The following is a 12,056-nucleotide window of genomic DNA, read 5'->3' on the forward strand; positions in this document are numbered from 1 at the left end:
CTTTTTAAAAAGTTAAGTTAAAATAGCATCGGTCTTAGAAATAAATACAATTGCAAAAAGGCATACAAAATGTCCTATCTTTTCAGCCTATGTTTTCAAGGCTAACCACCTAGAAGCAGGCTACTTTACCTATAATATAATAGAATTAAGTGTCTTTAAAGATGCCTATTTTCAGTATTTGAGAATAGCCATATTTTTAAAAAAATAACAGTTATTCTGATAACCAGGTTGCAATAGGACAAGTCATGGTAACCTTCCATTTTTATTTTAAGATTGAGTTACAAAAGGCAATTTTATGTCCTATTATTCCAAAGGGTTTGAGGCTTTATTTCTTCTTCCTTACATGTATGATGATTTCTGGATGTTTTAGTATAGGGTATCACACCGGTGCAGCACACTTGGGCTTACAGTGCAGCCCAAGGCATTTGCAGCAAGTATTTCCCACTAGGAATGTAAGGAGCTAGGAGGTTACAAGGCTTGAGGAAACAATCTAGAAAGCCACAATACAGCTTGTTGGTCCTTTCCCCACAAATAACCTTTTTAAACCAGACACATAAAATGCAGTATATTATCTAAAAAATTTAAGAAGAATCTTTTGTTAAAGGTTAACAAAAGAACGACTATCCAAATTCCGTTTAAAATGCAATCCTTAAAAAAAATTGAACTCTCAAGTCTTTTTGGAAAGTGCTTAAATCATCTGGAGATAAATATCATTTGGTCTCCTTGTTTTCTAACAAATGGCTTTTTCCATTGTTTCCATTAATTTCACCCGTATTCGTTTTTTTAAAAAGCAAGGCCCTTATCCTCATCAGCAAAGCACAGATGTATGATTTAGCATATAAAACCGGTAATTACATACTAATTTACGAAAGATTATTTTTTTCTCTTTTTGTCAGTTTTCAAGAAGTCTTCCCGTGATTAACTGTAAACAGGAATGGTTTACACCTCAAATTAGAAGCCATTAATTAGCATGACGAAGTCAACTGCAAGACACACAGATTATTTAAATTATTTAATCACTATTCACCTTGGCTAAACTATAGTATACTCTTTCAATATCCTTCGGTAGGTTATCGATCTGTTACTAAATTACCTCCAGACAGTAAGAGATAAATATTAGCGTCCTTTCCTTTCCCTCAGGTTTACATTCTCCCTTCTCGTAAACACCTAAAAAAGCTTTAAGGTTCTCTAATTCCAAATCCCTAATTAGCCATCAGTAGCCTTTTTGAAATAAGGAAAAAGAGTATCTGAAGTACAAATTAAGAGTTCGCTTTGCCCGTTTAACAACAAAAAACATTTAAAAAAACGTACGCCAAAAGCAATGGCAGTAATAAAAGAAATATGCAAAGGTGGCTTCAGCAAATAACGGGTTTGCAAAACGCAAGTGCTTAACAAAAAGCAGCCCAAACCTCTATTGCAATATACAGCACTCCAATAAATTACACAACACTTGCATAGGCTGCAGAAATAACGCAGGACAAGACTTACACAGATGCCAATCCGCAGCATTTATACACATGCACATGGCAAGAGACAGAAACCAAACACTATCATTCAACTCGGGCAGGGTAGCGCGATCCCGAGTTTGCCCAGCCTGAGAGTGCTCTCTGCGTGTGTGTCTGTGTACGCGGGTGAGTGAGACCCATCCTCGGGGCATTTCCCCTCTTTGGGCAGTTCTGCTTCATTTGTTTCCTATTTCTGCTACACAGAAACTAACTTCCATCTCAGCTCCAGCCAGCGCCGCTGAATAGAGCCTGTGCTGCGGCGCCGTGTGCGTCAGATCCCTCCGCGGACCCGTCCCCGGCCCCCTCCCTGCCACTATCGGCCTCCACAGAGAAAGCGCCTTCCAGCCAACCGGCGGCTCGGGCTCCGACATCTTCTCCGACTGGAAATAAATAAATAAATCGCACGCCCTGCGGCGAGGAGCGCGTGGGGGTCGCGCCGTGCCCGGTGTAGAGCGCTGGGGGCGAGGGGTCGGAGGCACTCCTTTTTTAGAGCCGGGGGGCGGGGGCGCGGGACGCAGCCGAGGCCGAGCCCGGGGCCGCGAAGGCGGCGGACTCCTTTCTGTGGCGGAGGGATCCGCGGCGGAGGCGGACACGGCCGTAGCCGCTGCCTGAGAGTTGTTGTTTCCTCCTCCTCCTCCTCCGCCTCCGCCGCCGTTGCTTGAATGGTGGAGCCTAGGCTCGGCTCGTGAACACACACTGACAGCTATAGGGCAGGCGGCGGCACCGTCCCCGCTTCCCCTCGGCGGCGGGGTGTCCCGTCGGCGGCCCTGAAGTGACCCATAAACATGTCTTGTGAGAGGAAAGGCCTCTCGGAGCTGCGATCCGGTAAGTCGGGGGGCTGCCGGGGCCGCTGGCACCGGGCGATTCCGCCCGCGGTCCCCCGCCCCCCGCCGCCCGGCCGCTCAGCTAGCGTGTCTCCCTGCCCCTCTCTCCCGCGCAGAGCTCTACTTCCTCATCGCCCGGTTCCTGGAAGATGGACCCTGTCAGCAGGCGGCTCAGGTACGGCGGCGCGCGGCGCGGGCCGGGCCGGCGCTTGCCGCTCGCGGGCGTGGGGGAGGGAGGCGGCGGCGGCGGGGCCGCGGCCCGGGGCGCGGGGCTCAGTTCTCCCCGCTTTGTTGTTGCAGGTGCTGATCCGCGAGGTGGCCGAGAAGGAGGTAAGGGCGGCGGCGGCCCGGCGCGTCCCGCCGCCGCGCGGCCGCCCCTGGGCCGCTGCGCCGCCGCCGCCGCCGCCGCCAGGGCGCGGGGCGCGGGGCTCGGGGTCCCCGCCGGGGCGCGGGGCGGGCGGGGGAGGGGAGCGGGCGGGCAGGGGCCGGGGGCCGGGCTCACGGGGCGTCCTCTTCCCGCAGCTGCTGCCCCGGCGCACCGACTGGACCGGGAAGGAGCATCCCAGGACCTACCAGAATCTGGTGAGACATTCACGTCGCAGAGCAAAGAAACTTTTCCCTGAGTCGAATAAAAATTGAATTTCCCGCAATTTTTTACAGAGACAAAAACTTGGCCCTAGAACGTGAAAGCTCCAAAGGCCACGGGGAGGGTTGGGAGGCCGGCGCGGGGGCTGCGGGGCCAGCGGCCGGGGGTACTAGTACCCCGGGGCCGCAGGGGCTGCGGACAATTTATTTGTGATATTTTGTTAATGTGCTAGAAATAAAGATACGTCATGAGTGTTGTGCAGTGCAAGGCCGGAGGAGGAGGGGCCGGCGCGCGCGTCCGTGCCGCCTCGGGGGCGCGCGCGAGTCGGCGGCGGCGGGAGCGGCGCGAAGAGGGAGAGCGCGCTCGCTCGTTCGCTCGCCTGCTCTGCACGCGCGGCCGGCTCTGCTTTCTCCTGCCCTACACAATGGCTGGTGACTAACTGCTCCGAAGTGGCATTAGCATTTCACAAGCAGGCTATCCAGCCGCTGCGGAACCATGGCAAGAAATTTTTTCCCCCTCTGTCGTTTATTTTGTTTTCCTTAAATTCAGTCCTAGGTTTTTTTGTTGGAAGGGTTCTGATGTGTGATTATAGTTGGGTCAGTGGTTCGTCTTGCATTTGCTAAAACACATCTTTGCAGAAGTGTAAAGCCTGTAATTCCCTAGAACCAGAAGTTCAGTAGGCGTTTTCTAATTCTTACGGTATGCCTCTCGTTTAATTAAAAACTATTATTGGAGTACACTGAAGAGTTTTGATTTTTGTCCACATATTTACTATGAGATGGAACTTGGCCAATAAAAGTTGTTCTGTTTGTATTGGGACATATTTTGTTTAATAGCTTAAAAAGACCTTTTCCTTGATTTTGTGGGTTGTCACAGTGAGTATCTCAGGAATTTTTAAAAATTGCTTTTCAGAAGTAGACCTATCACTTCAGTATTGTGATTGGAAGTTACTTTAAAGGAGCTGTATTTTCTGTAACATTTTCTCCTAAACTGATGTAGGTTCCTTGTGTGAATATGTGTGTTGGGCAGTTAAAGCAGTCACACCAGGCACACCAAGGTTCGGAAATTTATGCAGTGCATTGATTTTGAGAGGCTTGTTTAACTATTTTGAGATAGGTACAATTACTAATATTTCTTCATGAGAACAACCCTAATGACTAGGAAGTTTCAGCCAGCTAAGAATGAATGTCTTTTGTGAGGTGAAGGCAGGACAATTAAAATGGCTTTTGTTTCTTTTTGTATGTAGTATGTTTCCTAACTTGTGTATAAATCTCTTGTGATTTAATATTAAGGTGTTAAAGCCGTTCATAGCTGTTGAAATAAGCAAGGATACTGAGGTTGAATACATCGAGCGGAGGTTTAGCAGTGTATTCATTTTCACCCTGAAAGCGTGTTAGTTTTCAAGTGGTGATTTGGGTTACTTAACATTCATTTCTTGGCCGAAGTGACTGGAGCCGGAAGTAAACTTCAAGATTTACTAATGATAATGTTTGAAATGAATTTTTAGGTTTATAAATATTTGATAGAAGTCTTCAATGAATTTACATGTCTTCTTTGGCTATTTGAAAAAAATATCACAAAGATTATAATGCTCCATTTTTAAGATGGGGCAGGTTTTACAAAACTCGTCTTTGCATCTGCTTTTACATCTGTGCATCTGTTTAAAACCCACAAAACTAAGTCACTGAGGATTGCGTTTTCTTGAAATCTTTTGGTAATGTTATTTTTTTTTTTTTTAATGAAGCAACTTAAAGGTATTTGGCCAAATTATGGTAATGTCTAATCCTTGCAGGAATATCATTTTGTTTTCTTCGGTATAAATGAGCTACTAATTTTGATTTTTGAGTTAATTTAATTTTTAGGGATAGGAGGGGGAGGAAATATTAGTAAAGTGAATTTCTATCCCTAGTCTGCATCTCAGATTTAAGATAGAATAAGCATTGTGTGTTATTCTTAAAATCCACCTATTTCGAATGGAAGTGTTTTTTCTTGCTTGAAGTTTTCTCCTTTCTAGAACAGTGATGTTGGCATACTGGTGAGACAGTTTAAAATTCTTATTAGAACTTTGAGTTCTTTGACTCATTGTTTCTTTTCATTTAACATATTGCTTACTCTGTGTCTTCTACTGGATGCAAGATAACATTTGAGGTGGTTTCTTATCCGTCAAACTGTATATCTAGGTGTGTGAGTTAACTTTATTTCACCTTTTAGTTGAGATTTAGTCAGGTCTAAAAACATTTGTAACACTGGGTTTCTGAGTGGATTATTTTTTGTTCAGTAGTAGATCTTGCTGTTATATATCTGAGTCAGCATGTGCAAGGTCTCTTGTACAGTATTTTCTGTTATGTAATTCTTACAACTTCAAGTTTTACATTGTATTTCAAGTTGAATTTATTTAAAATTGCTTTAAAAAACAGTGTAGTTCCATTAGTTTCAACTCTACGTGGAAATGATAGGTTACATTAACTGATAAATTGAACTGTATTTTAAATGGGAGAACTCATATTTCACATCACATTGAAATATCTAGAAAACTTCAAATTATAGCTATTTGAAATGGGGTGTAATATTTGTACATGTACATTTAAAAATAGACACTGATCGTCTGTAGTCAGTCTAGTTCTAATCGCAGTGGTTGAATTTTGGGCAAGAGGAAAGTCAAAGTTTAAGAGCAGTTTTAAAAGTTTACAGGTTAAAATTGATGCATTCAAGTGTGATTGAAAAAGAACATGCGCATATCTTATGGTTGTTTTTGTCTTTTGTATAAAACATGACTGTGATTATCACATCTACCTTATAACATTTTTAACAAAATGAATGGAATTGGATAGGGAGCTAAAAATTTTTTTGTGCTGTGGTATATGTTTAATTAGATTTTACATTTTTAAAAATATGCGATTTATTTTAAAGAAAAGGGATACTTTCAAGTATCAAAGTTCTTAAACTGTAGAATTAGAAAAGCTTTTTTTTTTTGACAAAAGGAAAGCTTTATTTGTTAGGTTGAATATTGAATCTAGTTGGTTTATTAAGTCTGCTTTCTAGTTGTTACTTAATGATGCTTGCTTATTTATGAGATCTTGAAGCAGACTTTTCAGTTATTTTGCCGGATTTGGGACTCTTGTTGATTAAATTTTTGCTTATAAGACTTCTTCCCCCCGCCACCTAGTTCATGTTTTGCTAAAATGATGTAATTTTTGTCTTTAAAAATAGTGATACTTGCCTTTCTTAAAATTATTCCACTTTATTAGACATCTTTTTGTTGTTGTTGTTGTTTTTAAGTGAAACCATTGGGAGTCGAGATGTGGATTGTGGTTTTAAGCCATGTTGACAGTTAACCTGTTGGTAACCTTGGGCAAGTCATGGAATTTCTCTTGGTCCCAGTTATTTCATTTAAAAAATAAGTGCATTGAAATTTTTTCTATCTGAAAATCTGTGATTTTGAACTACAAATAGCATTGCATTGTGTTTCAGAACTAAACTTTATTTCATTCTTAGAGCTTAATTTTCCAAAACAGAAGAGTAGAAATCACATAGGTTACAAAATTATATAAATGCTTTCCGTAGTGCCCTTCATTGGTGGTGATATCATTTCTTGTTGAAAAGATGATTTGAGACACTAACTACATTGTAAAATGCCCCCAAATTACTATGTTTTTCATCATAGTTTAAGTACTAGTTTTCATAAATTGATGGTCTCAAATTAAGAGATGAATAGGAACCGTGGATAGGATTTATTTAAGTATGTATCTTAGATACACAGTTATTTAGTGTGTGCTGATTCATGTGAAAATTAAAGTATAAAACCTAGAGACAACTTTCAGGGAAAAAAAAAAAAAGAGATACCATATTGAATCTTTTAGAATTAGGGATTCCCATTCTACATTGAAGGTAACAGTACTTTCAAGACTTTATTATTATTATTTTTGGGGCTTGGAGGAGCATGTAATGAAGTAAATGGGCTTAGTAGAGTTACTATTGCCTTTTTTTTTTTTTTTTGAGACGGAGTTTCGCTCTTGTTACCTAGGCTGGAGTGCAATGGCGCGATCTCGGCTCACCACAACCTCCGCCTCCTGGGCTCAGGCAATTCTCCTGCCTCAGCCTCCTAAGTAGCTGGAATTACAGGAACGCGCCACCATGCCCAGCTAGTTTTTTGTATTTTTAGTAGAGACGGGGTTTCACTATGTTGACCAGGATGGTCTCGATCTCTCGACCTTGTGATCCACCCGCCTCGGCCTCCCAGAGTGCTGGGATTACAGGCGTGAGCCACCGCGCCCGGCACTATTGCCTTTTTTTAATAGAGTATCAATGAAATATAAACGTGTGGTAATCTCTAAAATAGCTTTACTCTCTCATGGTCATTATAATGATGAATAAAATATGTTAGGTGTGAAGGATTATATGATGAATAAAGTGTTAGGTGTGATTATGTTGCTGAGAGGCTGAAGGAGCATTCTTCATTGTTTCTTACATATAGATTTATTCTCTTGGTACTTATACCATTTTTTAAAATTTGAGACATTTAAAAACTTTTTAAAATGCAATATTTAACTAGATTCTTAATATTCTTAATGGTAAAGTGGCATGAACATAAAGTAGGAGTTGAGTTTCCCTTCCCAATCACCTAAAAACCTGTGATGGTTTTTATATGATTGTTGTGAGGCAGAGTATTATTGAGGGAGTCTGTTTTCCATTCTGTAAAATGGGCTAATAATAGCTTCTACTTTGGTCTGTGAGTAATAACTGGCATGAATCAAGTACTATGTAAAGGTTTGGGTTTGCTATTATCAGAACTTTAGTAGTGGTAGTAAAGGTTGTTCCAGTTAGAGCTTTATAATCTATTAAAGCTTTCTTTAAGACAAACATTTACAGCCACAGGTGGTGGCTCATGCCTGTAATCCCAGCACTTTGGGAGGCCGAGGTGGGTGAATCATGAGGTCAAGAGATTGAAACCATCCTGGCCAGCATGGTGAAACCCCATCTCTACTAAAATGAAATTAGCTGGGTGTGGTGGCGCACGCTGCAGTGAGTCCTAGCTACTCGGGAGGCTGAGGCAGGAGAATTGCTTTAACCCAGGAGGCAGAGGTTGCAGTGAGGGAGATGGTGCCACTGCCCTCCGGCCTCATGCCTGCCAACAGAGTGAGACTCTGTCTCACACACACAAAAAAAGAACATTTACATTTTTATTTCAGACACAAGTATGTATGTATCACTTTCTGAACATAGAATCTGCAGTATAAAAAGGCCACAGTAACATCTTAAAAAGAAGAGTCCGAGTGCAGTGGCTCACGCCTGTAATCTCAGTACTTTGGGAGGCAAAGGTGGGTGGATCGCTTGAGGCCATGAGTTGCAGACCAGCCTGGACAACATGGAAAACCCCATCTCTACAAAAACTACAAAAAAAATATTAGCGAGGTGTACTGGTGCATACCTTTAGTCCCAGTTACCCAGGAGGCTGAGGTGAGAGGATTGTCTGAGCTAAGGGAGGTCGAAGCTGCTGTGAGCTGTGATCATGCCATTGCCCTCCAGCCTGAAACACACTGAGACCCTGTCTAAAAAAAAAAAAAAAAAAAAAGAATGTAAAACAAAAAACTTCAGAAGAAAGAAGAAAGATACTATTATTATTATTATTATTTATTTATTTATTTATTTTTTTGAGATGGAGTTTCGCTCTTGTTACCCAGGCTGGAGTGCAATAGTGCGATCTCGGCTCACCGCCACCTCCGCCTCCTGGGTTCAGGCAGTTCTCCTGCCTCAGCCTCCTGAGTAGCTGGGATTACAGGCACGTGCCACCATGCGCAGCTGATGTTTTGTATTTTTAGTAGAGACGGGGTTTCACCATGTTGACCAGGATGGTCTCGATCTCTCGACTTCGTGATCCACCCGCCTCGGCCTCCCAAAGTGCTGGGATTACAGGCTTGAGCTACCGCGCCCGGCCAATACTATTATTATAATTACTTTTTTTTTTTAAGACTCAAGGATGAAATAGGCCTAAGTAATAAAGGCAAAACGTTCAGTTAATACCAAAAATAAATCATAGTTAAGGTATTGTGGATAGATTGCTGGAAAAATTTTGCTACTGATTCCAACTGTGACTTGTTTTTATGAATACTGAACATTAAGAAATAATTTGGGTGGTTGACATATCCTGAATTGTTAGAGAATATGTGAAGCTCTATTCTTTGGGTAATGATCAAATGATTTAGGAATATATGAAGGGAGCTTGGGTATTGCATCTGCCTCCTTTTCTACAGTTGTTTGTGAGATTTGAAACCACCACAGTAGTTTGTATTCTTTTTGGAAATTCTCAGAGAAGACATGTCTTGACTTCTATTTTTTCAATTGGTTTATATTTGTTTGGAATATGTGAACAGAGCTTGGTTATTGCCTGCTTCCTTCTATACAGTTATTTGTGAGATTTAAAACCACCACATTAGTTTATATTCTTTTTGGAAATTGTCAGAGAAGAACTGTCTTGACTTCTGTTTTGTCAGTCTGTTTATATATGTCTTAAACAGAGTTTAATAAAGACTTTTTTGAATTAATCCTTGTTAGCTTTAGGTTAAATAAATCGTAATCATTTTCAGTTTTTTAGTCCATTCAGGATTTCTTTGTAAGTTAAACCCCAAGTTTTTGGTTTTATTTTTTTTATGATTTTTTTCATAATCTGGAAACTTGTGGATGAATGATAAGAAAATAGTAATATTTAGTCTCATGCAGCTTCTGCTTAAGTTAAAACCAATTGACAGTCATTCTTCCCTTCCTCAAATTTTGTGGATATTTACCATGTCGCTACATAATTGTAACAAAATCGTATCTTGTGCAACTTACTCTGGACAAGTAATACTAAACAGGCTAGTTTCATTCTTACTAGCAGTTTCCTTGTGTAAATTTCAGAATTCATAGAAAAATATCTGTAATACTAAGCTAACTTGCCTTTAGTTGGCAGAGAATACTAAGCATATTTATTTAAAATAAATTCCTATTTTAATGCACTTTTACTTAGAAAAAAATTTTTAACAGCTAATGTTAGGATATTTAAGTTGCTTTTGTGGTTATATCTAAAAGTGATAAAGGCTGTTATAGGAATCTAAAGTTTTAAATAGACATTTTAAATATGAACATAGGCAGTTTCTATCATTTTGTGAGAAGCTATGTTGATGAATTATGAGTAAATTGGGTTAATTACTTTGCAATGTATAATATTGAACCTATGGAATACAGAGGAGTATAACTATTTTATAACAGATTTGTGAAAATGTTACAAGAAAGCAGGATACTTTTCACTGTTTGTGAAAAATCACAAATAATTATCGTATTGAACAGTGATGAAAGTAAGTTGAGAATCTTTGGTCACTACAGAGAAGGCAACCATCAGTTGTGAAATAGGTCCTCCATTAGTTATTTACCTTACTCAACAGAGCCATATTTGAGCTTAGGCATCACAGATAAGGAAAAGGATGGTTGGATGAGAAGTTTTTGATAGAAAATTTAGGTGGCAACAGAGTTGAATGTAATTTCTGCTTAAGTTAAAACTAAATTGTAAGGAAAATGAGATGCATGGTATAGGTAAACCCTAGGTTATCCATGGCAGTATAGATGGCTATGGCAGCTTTTTATGCAGAAGATACACAGGAAGAATTCATGTACAGTAGGCCTTCCTTCTCTGCAGGTGTCACATTTGTGAATTCAACTGAAGATCAAAATAGTTTAGAAAAAAAGAAAAATAATATAAAAAAAATGGTGTAACAATTATTTATATAACATTTACATTGTGTTAGGTATTATAAGTAATCTAGAGATAATTTAAAGTGTGCAGGAGGACTGTATAGGTTATATGAAAATACTGTCCCATTTTATATTAGGAATTAGAGCATCCTGGATTTTGATTTTGGTATGGGAGTTTCCTGGAACCTTTCCCCCATGGATGTTGAGGGTTGACTGTGTTCTGGACTCCAGCTGGCCTGTGGTCATGTGTCATGGTCTATTTAGTCTCTGTCATGAATAGGAAAAGGCAGGTAACTTGTCTTGTCAAAGGTTATAGAATAAGGCAGGAAATGTATATCTTATTTTGGTTTCGGTTAAGTTTTTGAGTGTAGAGACACTAAATTCTTTTATTTTTATTTATTTTTTTTTTTTTGAGACGGAGTTTCGCTCTTGTTACCCAGGCTGGAGTGCAATGGCGCGATCTCGGCTCACCGCAACCTCCGCCTCCTGGGTTCAGGCAATTCTCCTGCCTCAGCCTCCTGAGTAGCTGGGATTATAGGCACGCACCACCATGCCCAGCTAATTTTTTTGTATTTTTAGTAGAGACGGGGTTTCACCATGTTGACCAGGTTGGTCTCGATCTCTCGACCTCATGATCCACCCGCCTCGGCCTCCCAAAGTGCTGGGATTACAGGCTTGAGCCACCGCGCCCGGCCGAGACACTAAATTCTAGGCAACTTAGTGAAACATCCATTGTCTGAAACAACTTTGCTGTCATTGTATAAGAATTACGTTATTTTGGGTACTGTGCTTGAAACTGAAACATTAAAAATGAAACTGGTTGTTAAGGTTTTTACATTGGCCTTAGTATAAGCAGTTAAAGGATTTTCCATCTTTAAATTAATACACAGTAACTTTTCGACAGATTCCTAGGTTTCAGTTTTAAATTTTACTAATAATATTTTAAAGAGGATTTTAAAATTAGACAAATTTTCTTAGCACATATGACTTAAAAAATCAAAACTTGAAAATGTGTTATTTTAAGCAGTTAAATGACATTTCGTTGTGTTTTAAATTATTTTTATGGAGCATCCCTACTAGTTTATGAAAAATTCAATTCTGAATAGTTTTTTATTTAATTTTAGCAAGATATAATTAATGATGAATAAAATGTGAAAAAGTAGTATTGCATTTTCTTTTTTTGTTTTATTTGTTTTTTCTTTCTTTCCTTCTTTTTTTGAGACAGAGTCTGGCTCTGTCACTTAGGCAGGAGTGCAGGGGCACGCTCTCGGCTTACTGCAACCTCCTTCTCCCAGGTTCAGGCAATTCTTCTGCCTCAGCCTCCCGAGTAGATGAGACTACAGGCGTGTGCTACCACACCCGGCTAATTTTTTTGTATTTTTAGTAGAGATGGGGTTTCACCATGTTGGCCAGGCC

At 40.3% G+C, this 12,056-nt stretch overlaps 1 protein-coding gene across 5 annotated transcripts in view; it reads left to right on the top strand.

The window, feature by feature from the left end:
• Positions 1–2,047: 2,047 nt before the first annotated feature.
• PHIP (PHIP subunit of CUL4-Ring ligase complex) overlaps positions 2,048–12,056 on the top strand; it is a 185,400-nt gene continuing 175,391 nt past the window's right edge. For 3 of the 5 annotated variants that reach the window (XR_012517301.1, XM_074398033.1, XM_074398036.1), the window contains exons 1-4: positions 2,049–2,330; positions 2,446–2,504; positions 2,630–2,659; positions 2,852–2,911. Coding sequence is in view for 4 of the 5 variants with exons in the window: in XM_074398033.1 (XP_074254134.1) it covers positions 2,291–2,330; positions 2,446–2,504; positions 2,630–2,659; positions 2,852–2,911 (189 nt within the window). In the remaining variant the exon portion in view is untranslated. Of the gene's footprint in view, positions 2,331–2,445; positions 2,505–2,629; positions 2,660–2,851; positions 2,912–12,056 lie in introns of all 5 variants that reach the window. The other 2 variants (XM_074398034.1, XM_074398035.1) reach the window with 2 other exon arrangements.

Source organism: Saimiri boliviensis, chromosome 4 (genome assembly GCF_048565385.1).
Source record: "Saimiri boliviensis isolate mSaiBol1 chromosome 4, mSaiBol1.pri, whole genome shotgun sequence".
Taxonomy (NCBI): Eukaryota; Metazoa; Chordata; class Mammalia; order Primates; family Cebidae; genus Saimiri; species Saimiri boliviensis.